At 54.1% G+C, this 16,502-nt stretch overlaps 1 protein-coding gene across 1 annotated transcript in view; it reads right to left on the bottom strand.

Annotated features, from left to right (window-relative positions):
* Nucleotides 1-16,502, bottom strand: part of LOC102386112 (myomegalin-like) — a 113,256-nt gene that overhangs the window by 8,860 nt on the left and 87,894 nt on the right. Inside the window, 13 exon segments of the mRNA XM_025213595.1 lie at nucleotides 617-760; nucleotides 1,326-1,552; nucleotides 2,937-3,053; nucleotides 3,229-3,459; nucleotides 4,012-4,136; nucleotides 5,780-5,957; nucleotides 6,384-6,503; nucleotides 7,515-7,646; nucleotides 8,191-8,475; nucleotides 10,408-10,602; nucleotides 11,815-11,970; nucleotides 15,295-15,530; nucleotides 16,070-16,121. Of these exon segments, the coding sequence (XP_025069380.1) occupies nucleotides 617-760; nucleotides 1,326-1,552; nucleotides 2,937-3,053; nucleotides 3,229-3,459; nucleotides 4,012-4,136; nucleotides 5,780-5,957; nucleotides 6,384-6,503; nucleotides 7,515-7,646; nucleotides 8,191-8,475; nucleotides 10,408-10,602; nucleotides 11,815-11,970; nucleotides 15,295-15,530; nucleotides 16,070-16,121 (2,198 nt within the window).

The following is a 16,502-nucleotide window of genomic DNA, read 5'->3' as shown; positions in this document are numbered from 1 at the left end:
CACGGCACTCCCTGTCCGCCTTGCCGCGCTCCCTCCGCACTCTCTGCCCGCCTTGCCACCACGGCTCCGCGCTCCGCAGCGCTCCCTGCCCACCTCGCTGCGCTCCCTCCACGCTCTCTGCCTGCCTTGCCGCTGCAGCTCCGCGCCACTGCCGCCGCCGCTCCGCAGTGCTCCTTGCCCACCTTGCTGCGCTCCCTGCCCGCCTTGCTGCCACCACCACCGTGGCTCTGTGCTCCATGCCACTGGCAGCTCCACGCTCCGTGGTGCCACAGCCACGGCCACAGCACTGCCGCCGTTGCAGGCCAGATAAAATCGCTTGGCAGGCCACATGTTGGACAAGCCTGGTTTAGGAGGTGGTGGCTTTCCCGTGGACAAGCTGCCCTGTAGAATTTCCCTCCTTGGAGGTTTTCAGGAGAAGGCTGGACAGACATTTGTCAGGGACAGCACACTGCACATTTGTGAGGGGGTTGGACTAGGTGACCCCTGAGATCTCTTCCAGCCCTGGAGTTGTACAACAAGGCAAGCTGAGATCTCGGTACGGGGAACCCAGAACCGTGGTGAGGTGTTAGGTGCTAGGCAGTGCCAGGGGCAGGGTAACACTTTAGGCTCTCCTTACCATTGTCCTGTGCTGGGCAGGGCTGGAGGCTGTGGGCAGTGCTGCCCTCCAGAACAAACTGAGGAGGGAGGAGCACTCCTCCAGAATCTGGTGCAAGGTGCTTGCGCTGCCAAAAAGCTGCCTAATGCTTCCATGCTCGAGGGCCTGCAGGGAGGAGAGGAGGCAGTCATTAAACAGAACCCCAGCCTCGCGGGACTCTGCAGCCAAGGCAACCATGCAGCCCTGCAACACCCCGAGCCTGTGCTGTGAGTGACCTGCAGGTAGGAGTAAGCCCTGCTGGGCATTCACTCTGGGCACTGCCCTCCCACAAGGGGCCCAGCTTTCACAACAGGCTGGCTTCCCATCTGAAAGTAGACTTCTGAGTCGGAGAAGGTGGGGAGAGAGGACTCTAGCTAACCCACTAGCATGTGGACAGGCTGTGCACTGACCCACCTGGCATTAAAATGCCTCCATGCAACACTGCTGCTGATCCCATTCAGGAACAATTGTTTCCTGCAGGCCCAGCTCCAAGTGGGCTCCCCAGGATCTTTTACAGCCACTCATCCTCACCAAGGAGAAGCTGGCCCCAGCCAGGAAGCAGCATTACAGCAGGTTGGCAGGAAGCTCCCACAACCCTCTCCTTCACCCTTAAAGGGCTTAGAGGAGCATTACATGGTCCAGAAGCATAACAACCCACACCTACCCCAACCCCCTTGCAGAGGGGAATTACCTCCGTGCCCTGGGCCTCCAGGCTGGGCACACTGAGAGCTGGCCGCATGAGAGATGCCATCTTGTGGACCAGCATTTTGCCCTCCGAGATCTGCTGCTTCAGGGTGCTGTAGTCATCCACATGGCCAATGATGTGACGTCCATGTTTGCTAGCAAATGAACCAGTTGGGGCATCTCCCCTCAGGGAAGGGGAGCCCTTCCTCACTGAGGGATCCTCCTTGCATAGCTCTGAAATCAAAGCAGGGCCTCACAGTCACAGGGGCCAGCACAGCTCCTCAGCTTGGCCTTCCTCAGCATGGTTGCGTGAGGACAGGTCTTCAGCTGGAGATCTGAGTTACCCTAAACCTAAACTGTGCTTAGCGGGTGCTATATGTCCAGGGCCCGGACCTGGCAGCTCCATCTGTTTGTCCAAGTTGTTCAAGCAATGGACTGGGATTTTCAGAAATCCCTAGCGAGTTTGGGGGCCTCAGTTTTTGGAAGCCTTTCTTGAGACACCTTCAAGGAATGTGATTTTCAGCTAGTGCTAAACACTGACCTCTAAACACACGGTCCCTTTCAGGCTTCTCAAAGGTGGGGGCCCTCCAAAGTCAGCAGACCCTTCTGGATGCTCTCAGCCACAAACGTCTCCCAAATACATGACCTACATCGGCTATGTTTCTGCCCACCAGAACCACTGCCTGGCAGTCCCTGACATTCCCACCCTTCCCATAGGCATTCTCTTCAGTCCACAAATGCCTAGTATTGCTGTGCTTTGGTTCCTGGTCCTCCTTCTCTACATACTGTCCTCTCTTGAGACCAATCCTGCAACTCAGGTCACTCAGAGCCAGGAAGAAAAACATACTGTGAACCCAGGGGGAGGAGGGGAAGGGGCAGCATTCTTTGGCACCAAGGAGCCCCCATAGCTAAGCACTGTACATTTCCCTTCTTAGCTATACAGAAATAGGAACCTGAAAGTTAAGGCATTTCTGGGTAGCACCAGCTGCTTGGCACTCATCCAGTTTCCTGCCAGCATCCAGGAGATGCTTGGGAATGCCTCTGCCAAGACTAGCCAGGGACATGAGACAGACCCCCACCCACCCACTCCGGAGGCAAGGCAGCACCTACTCAAGGGGAATGATGTTCACATGCTTCTTGGAGGACCCTGTGAGGAGGACAGGGAGCAAAGCAGGTCCCAGGCTGGGAGAGAATGGCTTGAGGGGCCCTCTCCCCAATGGAGTCACTGAGGAGAAGGCACCAAAGAGTGCTGGAAGAAGATGTAGGAGTAGGGGATTCTCTTTTCCTGGCAATCTTGATATCAAGCCTAGGCTCCTTTCTAAGAGATGCTCTGAGTTCAGCCCAAAATACAGGGCTGGACAGGGGAGCCCCTGGACAGGATTCTCTGGCCTGGGCTATGCAGAAGGGCTGACGGATTGTGTGGAAATTTCTGCCTTTAAAACTGAAGAACACACAAATCTCTGCCTTGGTTCTGTTCTGCCACATAATGTGCAGAAAGCCCCCTGCATCACGCCTGCTCCAACCTCATGCTATGCATGAACAGGCTCCTACAGGGGCCACCAACGCCCTGGGAAGTCTCAGTTGGGCTTAGCCCCCGTGGAGTCTTTGCATACTTTACCTTTTGTCTGATGGTGAAGTGAGGCATCTGGGCCTAGAGCAGTCAGTGAAGAGGTAGAGAAGAGAGGAGCTGGAGAGCTCATACCCACATCCCGAACCGGAGGAGAAGGAACTGAGTCTAAAAGGGCAAGACAACAAGCGGTTCTTTTACCAGGCTGAGAGCAATGGCCTCCCTCATCTTCAGAGAGCCCAGAGGGTCTAGAAGTGAATCATGGTCACAAGGGATGGACCAACTAGCCCTGTTGCCTCTGCCCCCATCCAGCATGGCCTCTGGCAGCCTTCTTCCTCCTCACCTTGGAAGAGCTGCCAGTCACCTGGTGGCTTGCTGGCAGCAAAGACATGGGAAGTAGAGCCCTGCGTCGCTAGGCTGGCTCTCCCCTCCTGCTGCTGCTCCAGCTGCTGCCGCAAGGAGCTGTTCACCTGAATGCCCTGCAGCAACTGGCTCCGCAGAGCTCGGACCTCGGCCAGGAGGGCATCCAGGTCACTGCTGGAAGGCTGTTTCCAGTACAGGTCCCTGATGCAAGCTGAGAACAAACACAAGTAGTTCAAGAACTATCTGTGCCTGCTGCTCCATGCTATGCACCAAGGGATGCTGGCACCCCAGCTCCAGATCAGCTTGGGGCTGTAGCTCTCTGGTGCTCATTGCCTCTCGTGCCATCATGGACAAAGGCTCAATAATAACACAGGGCGAATGGTAGCCCCCAACCATCCCCAGCTTAGCATGTTCTCATGCCCCAGAGAAATAAAGAGGAGTTTACTTAAGGTTTCCAATCCCCAGACACCAGAGAAGAGTTATGGTGGAGTGTGGGCTTCACTAAGTTATACTAAAACTCCTCCTTGGTGTGGTGCCAGGTGTTTCAGCTCCTGCCTGGAAGGCACCTTTCTGGGGCTGGTGAGCAGCTGCCCATCTCCAGAGACATGGATGGAGGCCAGTGATGCCTGCCAAGGCAGGATCTAAGCTACTGCTTGTGTTGCAACCCTCTCACAGCTAACATTTAATGCTTGATAGCTTGCCAACACCAAGCAGAGCGCCTTGTCCCTTCTCCCCCAAGGGGCTGGTGAAGCAGGACACATACCTGACATAGGCACCTTAGAGGGGCCAAAGAGAGTCTCGTAGACCTGCAGCTCAGAGCGGAGAGCCTGGAAGACTAGCCGGTTCTCCTCACACTGCTGCTGTAGGAGAGTCACTGTGTGCTGAAGCCTGAGAAGAAGGGAATGGGTGGGGTCAGCAGGACATACACAGGCCTGCTGAAGGGAAGCACCAGGCTGGCTGGGCACCCCTTGCCACTAGCATTCCACCCTCCTCTCCTGACAGACTCCATGTTGATGTCAAAGTTGGAGAACTGGCATCATAGCCCTTGGCAAGAGCGTGCTGTCACAAACACAGATAAAGGCCCAGCACACCTGGGATCCTGCATCTAGGCCATATAGACTTTCATAGATTTCAAAGACATTAGGGCTGGAAGGGACCTCGGAAGATCATCGAGTCCAGCCCCCTGCCCCAGGGGCAGGAAGTCAGCAGGGATCATAGGATCCCAGCAAGATAAGCATCCAAATGTGCCTTGAAGGTGTTCAAAGTGGGTGCTTGAACTGCCTCCAAAGGCAGTCTATTCCAAACCTCGGGGGCTCGGACAGTAAAGAAGTTCTTCCTTATGTCCAGCCTGAAACAGTCATGGAGGAGTTTGTGACTGCTCGACCTTGTTATCCCTTGGGGTGCTCTGGTGAACAGATGTTCCTCCAGGTCCTGATGAGCACCCCTGATAAACTTATAGGTGGCCATCAGGTTGCCCCTGAGCCTGCGCTTTTCCAGGCTAAAGAGCCCCATGGCGCTCAGCCTGTCGTCGTAAGGTCTGTTTTCCTGACCTCTGATCATGCGCGTGGCTTTTCTCTGGACTCTCTCAAGCTTCTCCACATCCTTTTTGAATTGTGGAGCCCAAAACTGGACACAGTACTCCAGCTGTGGCCTCACCAAGGCTGAGTACAACGGGAGAATGATGTCCTGGGATTTGCTTGAGAAGCATAAATGGATGCAAGCCAGGGTTTTGCTTGCTTTACTAGCTGCAGCATCACATTGACGGCTCATGTTCATCTTGCGGTCAATCATGACCCCCAAGTCCCTTTCATCCATAGCACTAGCCAGCGTACCACTGCCAAGCCTATAAGCATGCTGCAGGTTTTTCTTCCCAAGGTGGAGAACCTTGCATTTTTTGGCGTTAAACACCATCAGGTTCTCATCCGTCCATATCCTGAGCCTGTAAAGGTCAGCCTGGATCACCCTCCTGTCCTCAGGAGTGGATGCTTTATCCCATAGTTTGGTATCATTGGCAAACTTGGCCAGACTCCAGTGTCCACATCATTAATGAAGATGTTGAACAATACAGGTCCAAGGACAGAGCCTTGAGGGACCCCACTGGTCACACGGCACCATGACGATTGACTTCCGCTAACCACCACCCTCTGGGTCTGACCGCGGAGCCAATTCCCCAGCCAGTGGATCATGGTGGACCCAAGGCCGCAGTTGGCCAGTTTTGCCAAGATGCGATCCCAGATTGATGTTGTACATCTTGACTTCAAAAAAGCCTTCTATCGCCTCTCCCTTGTCCAGGTGATAGGCCAACTGGTCGTAAAAGGAAATAAGATTGGTCAAGCAAGACCTACCCGCAACAAACCCATGCTGGCTATCCCTCAGGATGTTGCCATAGGCCAGTCTGTTAAGAATGGCCTCTTTGATAATCTTTTATAATGGCCTCTTTGATAATATGACCTTGAAGACCATGAGTTCAGCCTTGGAAAGGCTGAAGGCCTTGGCACATATTCTCCATCCTAGGTCCCAAGCACACTGACCTGTTGTTCTTTTCCTGCAGAGCCAGCCGTTCCTCCCGCAGCTGCAGGGCACTCTGCTGCTTCTCCTGGACCTCTTTCACCAGCCTCTGCTGCTCAGCTTGCTGTTGCTCCTGCTCTGCCTGGGCATCCTGCAGCCTGGAGTGTGTTGTAAGCAGCGTCTCCCGCAGGCGCTCCAGCTCTGGGATGAGGAAGCAGACAGCACATCAGCACTACCGGTGAGGCAACCTCCATGGTAATGGCCAAGAGGCCAGGAATGGGACCAGGGCCACATGTGACTAAGCAGGTGGGGAGAAGTGCAGCATCGGTTGAGCCTGCTGGGATGGAGCATCTGGTGCCCACTACAGACAAGGTGCATCCATGGGTGAGGGCCTAACGCCACTCACCAAGCCTGTTCTCCAACCCACCACTCGAGATGTGGGAGGGAACTTCAGAGCCACAGCCAAACAGGGCCAGGCTGGGAGCAGGACTTCAATTAGGGTCCTACAAACAACAGGCTCTGCTTATACAGAGGGAGCAAGCTCAGATCTGCAGCCACACCTAAGTCTTGCCCTGAAGCCCTGGTAGCTGCACTGGTGCAGAACAGAGCATGGCTGACTGCTCCCACCTCTGGAAAGATGATCCAGCTGAAGCTGCAGGCTCTTGTTATCCTCCCGCAGGGCTCGGTTCTCACTACTCAACTGTGAAGCGGGCTCCAGCCCCTGGATGTAGATGTTGGTGGGTGATCCTGCAACAAGGAGCCACAGTGACACACAGAACAAAGCTGCTGGCACTCTGCACAAGCTTCCCCAAAAGCTGGTCTTTGGGGGCTCCCAAGGGTCTGCACCTGGAGGGACTCTGCCACAGCAGGGAAGGCGTTGCTCAGGGCCGATCCTGCAGGCTGGCCCCACAGGGAAGAGAAAAGAGATGTGAATGACCTGCTTGACAGTGTGTGGGGGCTCCTTAATGTCATCAAGGTGTTTACAGGCATCCCTCAGAGGCATTGGGTGTTGGCTGCAGCCAAGGCTGGGGATTTTGACTGGGGTGTGCCAGAGCTCCTGCTGCAACTTAAAGCCAGAGGTTTTTGGCTAGCAGGTCTTGCCCCTCTGCTCAGGTTCAGACTAATTGCTATATTTGGGGTCAGGAAGGAATTTAACCCCATGGTCAGATCGGTATGGACTGTAGGAGGTTTTGCCTTCCTCTGAAGCAGGGGGCATGGTCCTCAACCTGGGATCTTTTGAGGGTGTACAGACAACCTTCTTACAGAAGCAGGACGTTGACTGTCCTTGTTCCCCTGCTTTATCTGTGACAGGTTAGGCTGTTGTCTTGTGTTGTATCAGGATTGATGGTAGTTTTACTAAAAGGTTAGATGATGGATGCGTTCAGGATGTTTTTTATAGGGATGCTCCTGCCTCAGGCAAGGGGTTGGACTAGATGATCTCTGGCGGTCCCTTTCATCTCTGCTTCTCTATGATTCTGTGAAACAGGGGCCAGATCCCTCCGCAGCTCTGAGATAGCAGGCACACCCACTCACCTCAGGAGCTCCATTCTGAGGGGTGCTCAGCAGGAGCACAGCAGTGGCAGCATCACACCCTGAGTTGAATATTTCCTTTCCTCTCCCCCCAGAACCTGGGCACCCCGAGGGGTCTGCCCCTTTGGGAACAATATTGACTGGGCTGCCTGAGCTCACATTTGTCTGGGAGGTGCCCAGTCCTGCCCCAAGCCCCAGGCCTCTGATGCCTGAGGCCTCAACTTGTACCATTGCTCTTGGTGGTGGACGCAATGCGGTTCTCCAGCTGCTCCCTCAGCCGGTCGTTGGTGCAGATGGACTCCTCCAGGCGCTGGCGCAGGCTGCGGATCTCAGCCAAGTGCTCTTCCAGCAAGTCAGCCCCTGCTCCGGTCAACAAGAGAGAAGCAGAATGAGGTGCCAAGGGGTCAGTTTGGGGAGCAGGGGTGGCTTGTTACCCAGGGCTAGTCCACAGTGTTGTCCAGGTGACCTCCCCACAGGCATTTCTACTTTACCATGACTCACCCCTCCCCAAAACCCCAAAGCAGCAGGCAAAAGGAGCAGGATATGAATTAAGAGGTTGTTGAGCCAAATCTGCTGCAGAAAGAAGGGTGACCTGGGAACCTCTATCTAACCCAAAACCTGGGCTGGGCTAGGCATGTCCTTGGGGAATCAGAACCGAGATCATCTCAAACCAGAGTGCCTCTGTCAGGAGTGAGCCCATATCTCTGCTCCCCATTTATCCACCCTCCTTCACCAGCTCCCACTGGGCACATACACAGTCCTGTCCCTGCCTCCCTCAGTATATCCCACACCCCCAACCTACTCACTGAGATGGCTCACTTCCAACAGCCCTTCCCCACAGCACCAGGCACCACAGCTCCTCACAGTACCCTCTGCTCATCATAGTGCTCCCACTTCATCTTACCTGTCAGCTTTTGGCTGGATGGATACCCTGATGACCCAGAAGACAACTCCCCGTAAAAGGTCCCTTTCTGAGGTTGGCTCAGGTGAGGGAGATCCCAGAGGGCACCACTGTCCACAAAGCTGGCCTCAACTTTCCTGTGAGGCTGAGTCAAGTTCTGCAGGGGATGAGGCTGAGGAGGAGCCATGTGGGCAGCATAGAGGCAGTGGGAAGAGGAGGAGGGACTGGCCTCATTGAAGGTGCTGGTCAGGGAGGCTGCTTTCACCGGTGGCACAGTAAGGGTCACACCTGGACAGAAATGAGCAGAGGTGAAGGCCAGGCAGACAGAGTGGGAGTAGCACAGGTAGGAAGACTGGGTGCTACCACAGGGAGGAAGCTGGATGTCACCTTGGAAAGCCTGTCCCAGGGGACACATCAAGGTGCCCCAGGCCCTGAGTGCACAAGGGCCCATGGATGTCCCTGGACAACAAAAGGGTGGCTGCACAGTTCAGACAGTCTCCCAGGGGCTGCTGAAGGGACTCCTTCCCCACTGTCCCCTCGACCTTGGCCTTGCTGAAGCAGCCTGAGACCAGCAGGGAAGCCCTCACCAAGGATCTGAACACAGGCTCCCAGGGCAGAGAGCCTGGTCAGATCAGGATGCCTCCTTATGTCAAGGTGGGGTCTACCCCAGCCCTCCCTTGCAGCCCCTTTAGACACCTCTGCACAGAGAATTGGTTCTATATTAGGGTCTATTCATCTAACCCTCACCAAGCCAGGCCTACAACCTCACACACGTCAGAGATCCCCTGGCAGAGACTTCTGCATCCTGCACACAACTTCTTGGCCCTGATCTGCCCCTTTGCTTAATCACTCCACACCCCCGGTGTTATCTGAAGGCCCAGTGCACACCACTGCCCCCACACCCATCCCCAGTGCAGCCCTTGAGGTAGCTCCCCTCATCACACCCAGCTTCCTTTGCTGCAAAACCAGTTCCCCTCTAGGCACACATGAACTGAAGAGTACAGTTGACTGGACCATGCCATAGCACCAACCTGCAGGGCATCTGCAGACACACAGCCAGTCCTGTAAGCTGTCATGCACCAGCGAGAGTCAGGTGGCTTTAATGAAAGGCCCAGGAAGCAAGAGCTGGCAAGCAGACAGCAGAAGGATGAAGGCTTCTCAAGCTGACGTGCTAAGCTGGGAGGCTGTGAGTTGACTACAACCAAGGCCAGCATCAGTGCCGGGATAGTAGGTACAGACACTAGAACACTGAACACAGAGCAGCAGGGCCTGGGTGGCTGGGAGGGACTTGGAGGAAGCAGGGACCCCCTCGGGGCACTTCCAGCACTGCCACTGTAACTGCTTCTGTGAATGAGCCAGGAGATCTCAGCCCTGCTCCTAGGAAGAGCCAGCCACCTCCCAGTTGACACCAGTTGTTCCTGTCATGGCCATCTCAGCAGAGAAGCCAGGGACTGACTGAAAGCCATCCTTCTGGCCAGTGCCCTGCTGCAGTCCATGCTGGGGATTCAGGGCACAAGCCAGCCTCTGGGGCTGGAGGGCCTGTGGCGTTATGCACACCAGCAAGATTATGTGCCTCAATGCAAGAGCTGTCTGGCGTGCCAGACCCAAATAATCCCTCTCGACCCCCTGCACTTCAGTCTCTGCAGTAAAGGTATGTATAGGGGCTCCTCATCTAAATGTCTCACCCCCTGCATACCCCTTCCCAGTCTCTGCACTATGAGTTCAGGTTGGGGCTAGGATCTTCCTCTTCCAGTTGCTGCACTGTGGGGTACGTGTCCCTCTAAGCCCCCATTTCTGCTCCTCATCCAATCCCTTTCTGTCAGCAATTTTTACCTAACCTGTCCTGATGTTGGGAATTTCCACTGTTTCCCTTGCATTTCTCTAGTGAGACCCTGGCCACCAGCCCCTCCAGCCTTGCTAGTGCTCCCAGAGGCTCCATGAAGCCTGCTGGACCCTCAGTACCACACACTAGCCCCTCTCTCCTGCCTTTTCTTGTCTTCTAAGTTTGGTGGGTGCTGGGGGACAGGGTGGTTTGGGAGCCAGGCTGGACTAAAGCAGGAGACCCCAGTGTGATGAGGACAGCACATGCCTCAGACGGACAGACAGACAGACAAGGCCTGGGCAGATAGAATGGTTCTGCATGCCAAGCTATTGCAGAAAGCCATGCAGAGCCACATGCCAACGTGGGGGAGGCAGAAAAACCAAGCAGGAGGCTCTCACTTTCTCCCAGCTGCTTCTGCAACATCTGCAGCTCCTGCTGCACTTCGGCCAAGGAGAAGACAGGTGTCCCACAGCAGCCCATGAGAGGAGGGGGAGCGAGAGGAGAGGGGCCGGCAGGCAAGAAGGAGGACGGCCCAGGGGCAAATGGAGGTAGAGGGAGGCTAAATGGCTTGGACAAGGAGTTGAAGAGCAGCCCTGGAGATAGGAGAAATACCGTAGATGGGTAGAGAGGTTAACATGACACCCAGAGCTGAGAATCTGCCTGTGCCAGAGGGAGGCAACATCAGGCAATGCACCCTCTCTCCCAAGCCCTCAGAGCCTTCCCACACATGGGCCAGACCTGAGCAACTCCACTGAGGTGAACAGAGTTGCTCTGAATTACCTCAGTGTGGGAAGGGTGGTCAAGCCCACAGAGTGAACACCAACCAGAGACTGGAAACATGCCTGGCTAACAGGCAGACAGCTCTCCAATCCTGCCCTGACACACACCGCCACTGTGCTCTACCACACACAAGAGGCTGGGGGTCCTGACCACCTGCTCAGTCTGATGCTGGGCCTATTCTCTGCCTATGCAGCCTCTGAGCATCTGTCCCCATTTCTGGGCATGAATCCATTGTGCCCAGGCAGGGGCAGGGAAGGGATTCTGCCCTCTCCCGGCCACACACAAAGGGGCTAATACAAAGCTGAAAGCAAAATCTCAGTCATTCAGCCATGGATACAGCTGATTCTCAAATGTGTGGTTCTGGTCTCTCCCCAGAGGGTCTCCAGCTTGCTCCCAACCCTGCAGTATTGGGCAGCCTGCTATGACACAGGTCTACCTGCCCTCAGGCACTGCAGGGAGTGAGTCCAAGCCAGAGCAGAATTATCACATGTGGCTGACCCAGATCCCTGTAGGCATTGCCAATGCCCCATTGGGACTCTGAGGTTCTGAGGCTTACAGGAGGCACGTTCACACCTACAGAGCCTTGCACGAGACAATGACCCTGACTCATTTGCCAGAGGACTCTCTCCCTTCCTGAGATGGGACAGCAAATCCCAATAATGTTATACTAAGGAAGGCACTGCAACTGGGGATAATTCAGAAGCCTGACGTCCTCACATAAGGAAGCCCTAGGTTTGGAGGGGGTAAATGCTCCTGTGTACTTAATGGACCAAACCACGTACTTCTCTGTCCTCTAAGAGACATGCATGGTCCTGACCCCTCTGAGTGCTGATTGCATTCATAGATCAAGCTCTCTGTAAACCAGCACAGAAGGAAAGGATGTTTTGAGCAGATGGGTGATGGCATTACTGAGCTGTTACAGCCCAGTGGGAAAGGCTCCCTGGCACCAAAAACATCTGCTCTGCTTTCTCAGAGCTCTAGTAACCTCCTACCCAGGGAGGCTTCACCCCTGCCACAGCCCATACCTGTGCATGCCTGGCCAGGATCCGTAGGATGGTGCTGTGAAGATGGCATGGCGGTGGGGTTGTCTCTGATAGACTCCACCCGAGCTTCATGGGATGCGGTGGCAGGGGATGAATTAGATGACAGAGCAGGAGCATTACCAGAATGAGTGACCAAATCTATGGGAGTCCACACATGAGAGAGAATGCTTTGTGTTACAGAGGGGATGCCAGAGGCCCAGGCCCAAACCCCTGACAGTCAGCTCACTCCCTTCCCAGCTGCTTTAAGGGCAGGTGTTAGTTCCTTTACAGGTCTTTTCCCAGGGAATGAGCTAGGAATAGCCTCTAGAGAGCTGGTAAGCAGAGCGGAGGCTGGAAATAGCTAAATCCCATGAGCAGGTTTGATATTCAGCTTGCCATCTACAACAGCACCCTGCTGGGCTGGGGACCATGGGGTGTTCCAGGCAAGACAGTGGGCTCTCCAGGTGCAGAGAAGGGAAGCAAAAATCTTCCACATGGAAAACAGTCCTGAGAGCCTGATCAAAGTACAAAGGGGAAACCAGCCACTGCAGGAAACAGGGAGCAGAAGTGGGTCCAACCCACAGCACTTGGGAGAAAGCAGCACATGAGTGATGGAAAGAGAACTACAGAGGTCCAGTGCCCAGCCCTGTAGCAGGCATCTTGAGGCTTGATTCCACCCCTACTTACACTGTGGTAAGCCAACGTGAGTTAGTTCCCTCCACAGTTACTCCGGAGTCACGCCAGAGTGAACGGGGTCAGGTTTAGTGACTCTAGGACTCCCAGCAGTTAATGTGTAAACAGGAGACACCAGAGTAACAAGCCCTTGTGATTACTGGTGACCAAGATGAGTACCCGTGTCAGTACCCCCTTGGCCTGGCTCGTCTGTGCAGACATGAAGCACTTTGGGGCAAGGACCAGTTTAGAGCATAACATAAGGAGACTTGTTTTGACAGGAAGGCCTCAGCTATGTGGGGAAGGTGTGATGGCAAGGTCCTTGCCAGCTGCCCCTGGCTGCAGGAGCATGGCTTGCCCATCTTTTGATAGGGCAGTTTCAGGGAGGGCACAGTCTGTATCCTTCCAAATGGAAAGGAGTTCCCAGTAATCTGAGAAAGTGATAAAGACTGAGGTACAGCAAATACTCATTCTTTACCACACAGACAGAACAGCTCTGCTGTGGTTCTTCAAGATATTTGGAGTCAGCATGGGTCTCTCTGAAGGCACATATGCACTACATGCACATGAAACCAGGAGCCACCTGGCTGACACACGTGCCCTGTGTTTTCTGTAAAGGTGTAACGGGGCATGGTGGCCATGATCCTCCCTCAGCTCCTTCACAGCTCCTTCACAGCAAAGGACTCTGAGATAAGGGGTGCACAGAGCAGACCAGGGGATCCACACTGACTACAACAATTTGAAGAACAAGTCCCTCCATGGGAAGGAAGTGCTCTCTCTCCTACCAGTTCATGTTGGTGTGGATCCCACTTCAGGTGGCCCTCAAGTGCTATCCTTTCAGGGTGGTGGGAATGAGACAGTGTGATTGAGCACAGGTTGCAGCCCTCTTCTCCAGAATATAAATAAATCCATATAAAATTCCAGAACATAGGGCACCTATACACATGCATCAAGGCTGCTCCGATGTGCTGTAATTACAGCTAGTCTGCTGGAACGTGGTAATTACCATGCTCCAGCAGACTCCAGTGTCTCATGTATCAGTATCCCTGCACTTAAAAATGGCAGTGGGGACATTTTTACTAAAGCTCATCAAACAAGTGGCTCTCAGAGCTGTTCTAATTAAAGCATACCCCCTCCCCTCAAAGCACGTGTATAAACACCCAAATGCTCCACAACTGGGAATGGGTTGGCTCCACTCAGCTGTCTTGCAGATTCTGATATTGGTGTGTTTCAGAAGCAGACTGAGCTTCGTCACCAGACAGACATAAGGGTTGCACATATCCAGAATGGTGTCAGGAACACTTCCTTCCCCTGGATGTCTATTGTACTTAGCAATTAATGGCACAAGACCATCAAATGACAGGGCTGGGCTTAAACCCTATAAGGTTAGTGCCCACTATCCTGGTATTTGGTAACTGGTGTCTCATCCCACAATTCAGAGGTGTAAATGGAGGATGAGGGAAGGTGCCCCTCTGTCGTCCTTTTCATTTTGTTGTTCTAGATCTTTGAATGGAAAATAATAAATACAATAAGAGGAAAGAGGAATTTCTTCACAAAGAAGTGGAGTTTGAATATGCCCCACGCTTTATGGGATTATGAGGTGCTCCAGTCTGTGCCAGTGCATGTGTCCATGTGGCTCCACTAAACATGGTCATTCAGAAGATTCCAAGAGTTTGTATATACCAGACTGTATGGGACCCATACAGGCTATCAAAAGCCAGACATCCCTGCCAGCACAGATGGGTGAGCAGCTGGGCTGTCTACAGGGTAAAGAACTCACATTTACTGGTTTGTTCTCCATGGCTGTGAGACATCTAGTTAACTAGCAACCAAGTATTTTGAGGTGCAGAAGTTCAGTGACAGCAAGGCCCATCTGGGCAGTCAGCTTCACCTATTCTTTATATGGGATTTCATACAGCATCTGGGGATCGGGGGATGGGGCAATAAAGGGAAATGTGGTTGCAAATCTGAATGCAGGGGACCAAGGCAGTCTATGGAATATTCCAAGGTGACCAATGTCCCTGTAACTCGCAAGTGCCTCCAGCACCTGGAGATGCTTAGCAAGAGGAGCAAAAGAAGTGCCAAGTGTTGCTGTTTTGGCTGCTACAATGAGGTTGCTTTGCCAAGGCAGGCTTCCCTTTGATAAGGCGCCAACAATCTGCCCTTCAGAGTCAAAGGAAAAGCCTGCCTGGCATTTTTAGAGAACATCTGAGACCATAATCAATTTAGGCAAAGCAAACACAGAAAATGTTGCTCAGAGATTGGGAAAGTCAGAAATCCCACTGTAAGTGCCACTGGCACTCAAAATGCTGGTGATTCTGCCCCTAGGGAGAACCAGTGGAGAATTGCCAGTGCAAGCTAACTGCAGTATATATGGCACGTTGTGAAGCGGTCTCAAATCTCCTCCTGGCACCTCCATTGCTCCTGGGCATTGGTGTAAGCCCAACAGATGCCTAGGAAATTCCTAGGGACTCAGAGAGAGGGCAGTTTAGGCTGATGACACTCTCAGCAGGCAATGTCAGATAGACTCCTTGGGATGGAAGCCTCCTTCTCTAACTTCCTGAGAAGAGCTCGGAGACCAGACCAGTAGACCCCAGGGAAGACAAGGCAGTCTGCTGATGGAAAGAGGCTGGGCTGGAGACAGGGAAGCAGTAGCTCTTGGGTGCTCACTGTCAGTACTGAGAGTGTGCTGAATGCGCTGAGCTGGGCTGGGCTGGGCTGGGCAGCCCTTCCCTGTGCTGCCAGCCTGTGACTGAGCTGAGCCCATGAGTCTCATCTGGCCTGGGACAGAAGCCTGAGCTGAGGTATTACCTGAGTGGCAGCAGGATGGCTGCTCATTGCGCTCCTCCTCCTGGTACTGGGTGTACTCCGAGGCAGCGTCCATGTCAGAGCAGGCCTCCAGGCCATCGGACAGGAAGGAAGCACTGCTGTCAGAGCGGGGTGACTCGGAGGCAGCACGGCTGCTGGGGGTGCTCTCAGAGCACTCCTGAAGCTTGGCCTCCAGGGTCTCAATCATCTTCTTCTTCTCCTGGAGCTCCTTGCTGAGCCTGGGAGGAGACACACATCAGTACTAATCCTTAGTGCACTCACAAGGAAGACCTCTCATGAAAGCAGCAGAACTCCCTCCCACTGCCTGCTCTCCACACTCGCCTGAAGGTCTGGCCTGAAAAATAGCCAGGTGCCCCATTTGCTCTCAGACATTCTGGTCTGTCCACCCACCCAGGTCCTTCCTTGCATGAGACACTAGCACCCGCTGTGAGGGTGCCCAGTTCCCATATCCTGGGCCTGGCAACAGAAAGAATGAAGGAGACAGCTTCTCCAAGGCTAAATGCCACATCTCCCTTCTGCCCTGCCGGGAGATGCCCCTTTACTCAGGGTCTTATAAAGGGGTTGCTCTGTGCAGTGGGGAGGCCCAGGGGTTTCCCTGGGCCAGAGGACAGCAGCAGCTGCTGGTAGGACCAGCAGTGAAGGGGGCGGGGGGTGTCCAGAGCCCTTCACCACACTGGTGCTGCCTTCTGCATATGTTTAAGCCTCCTGAAGTTTTTGGCAGATGCCCTGTCAGGGGAGATGTGCCCCTGGTGCTTACCTGATAGCCAGTAATCCATGTCCACTTTTATCCTCCACGGCAGAGCGGTCCCCTGAAAGCAAATCCAGAAGGATCCAGTCAGGGCATGAAGATGTCACAGACCACCTCCTCTCCCCATGCCAGGGCACAGCACCCTCTCTTTTGCATCTTGGCTGGCGATATCTCACCCTCTCCCCTACCACTTACAGTCCCTAGCCTGAAACAGACAAAATCCCCTAAGTATGCAGGAGAGTGCTAGGCAGGGGACAAGGGACCGGGGCTCTGGCCATAGAGTGCAGTGAGAACCAACACCAGACAAATCCTTGGCACATAGGTGCCCAGTGCTTTTAAGGGTCAGGCAGGGGCCCATCTCACTCAGTCAGTTAGAGAAAGGTGTAAGAAACCCAGCCAAGAGCACTTCTAGAGCCAGGAGCATCTTTATATCCCCACCTTT

The sequence above is a fragment of the Alligator sinensis genome, unplaced genomic scaffold (genome assembly GCF_000455745.1).
Source record: "Alligator sinensis unplaced genomic scaffold, ASM45574v1 scaffold48_1, whole genome shotgun sequence".
NCBI classification, from domain to species: Eukaryota; Metazoa; Chordata; order Crocodylia; family Alligatoridae; genus Alligator; species Alligator sinensis.
This window is presented reverse-complemented; position numbering and strand designations above follow the sequence as displayed.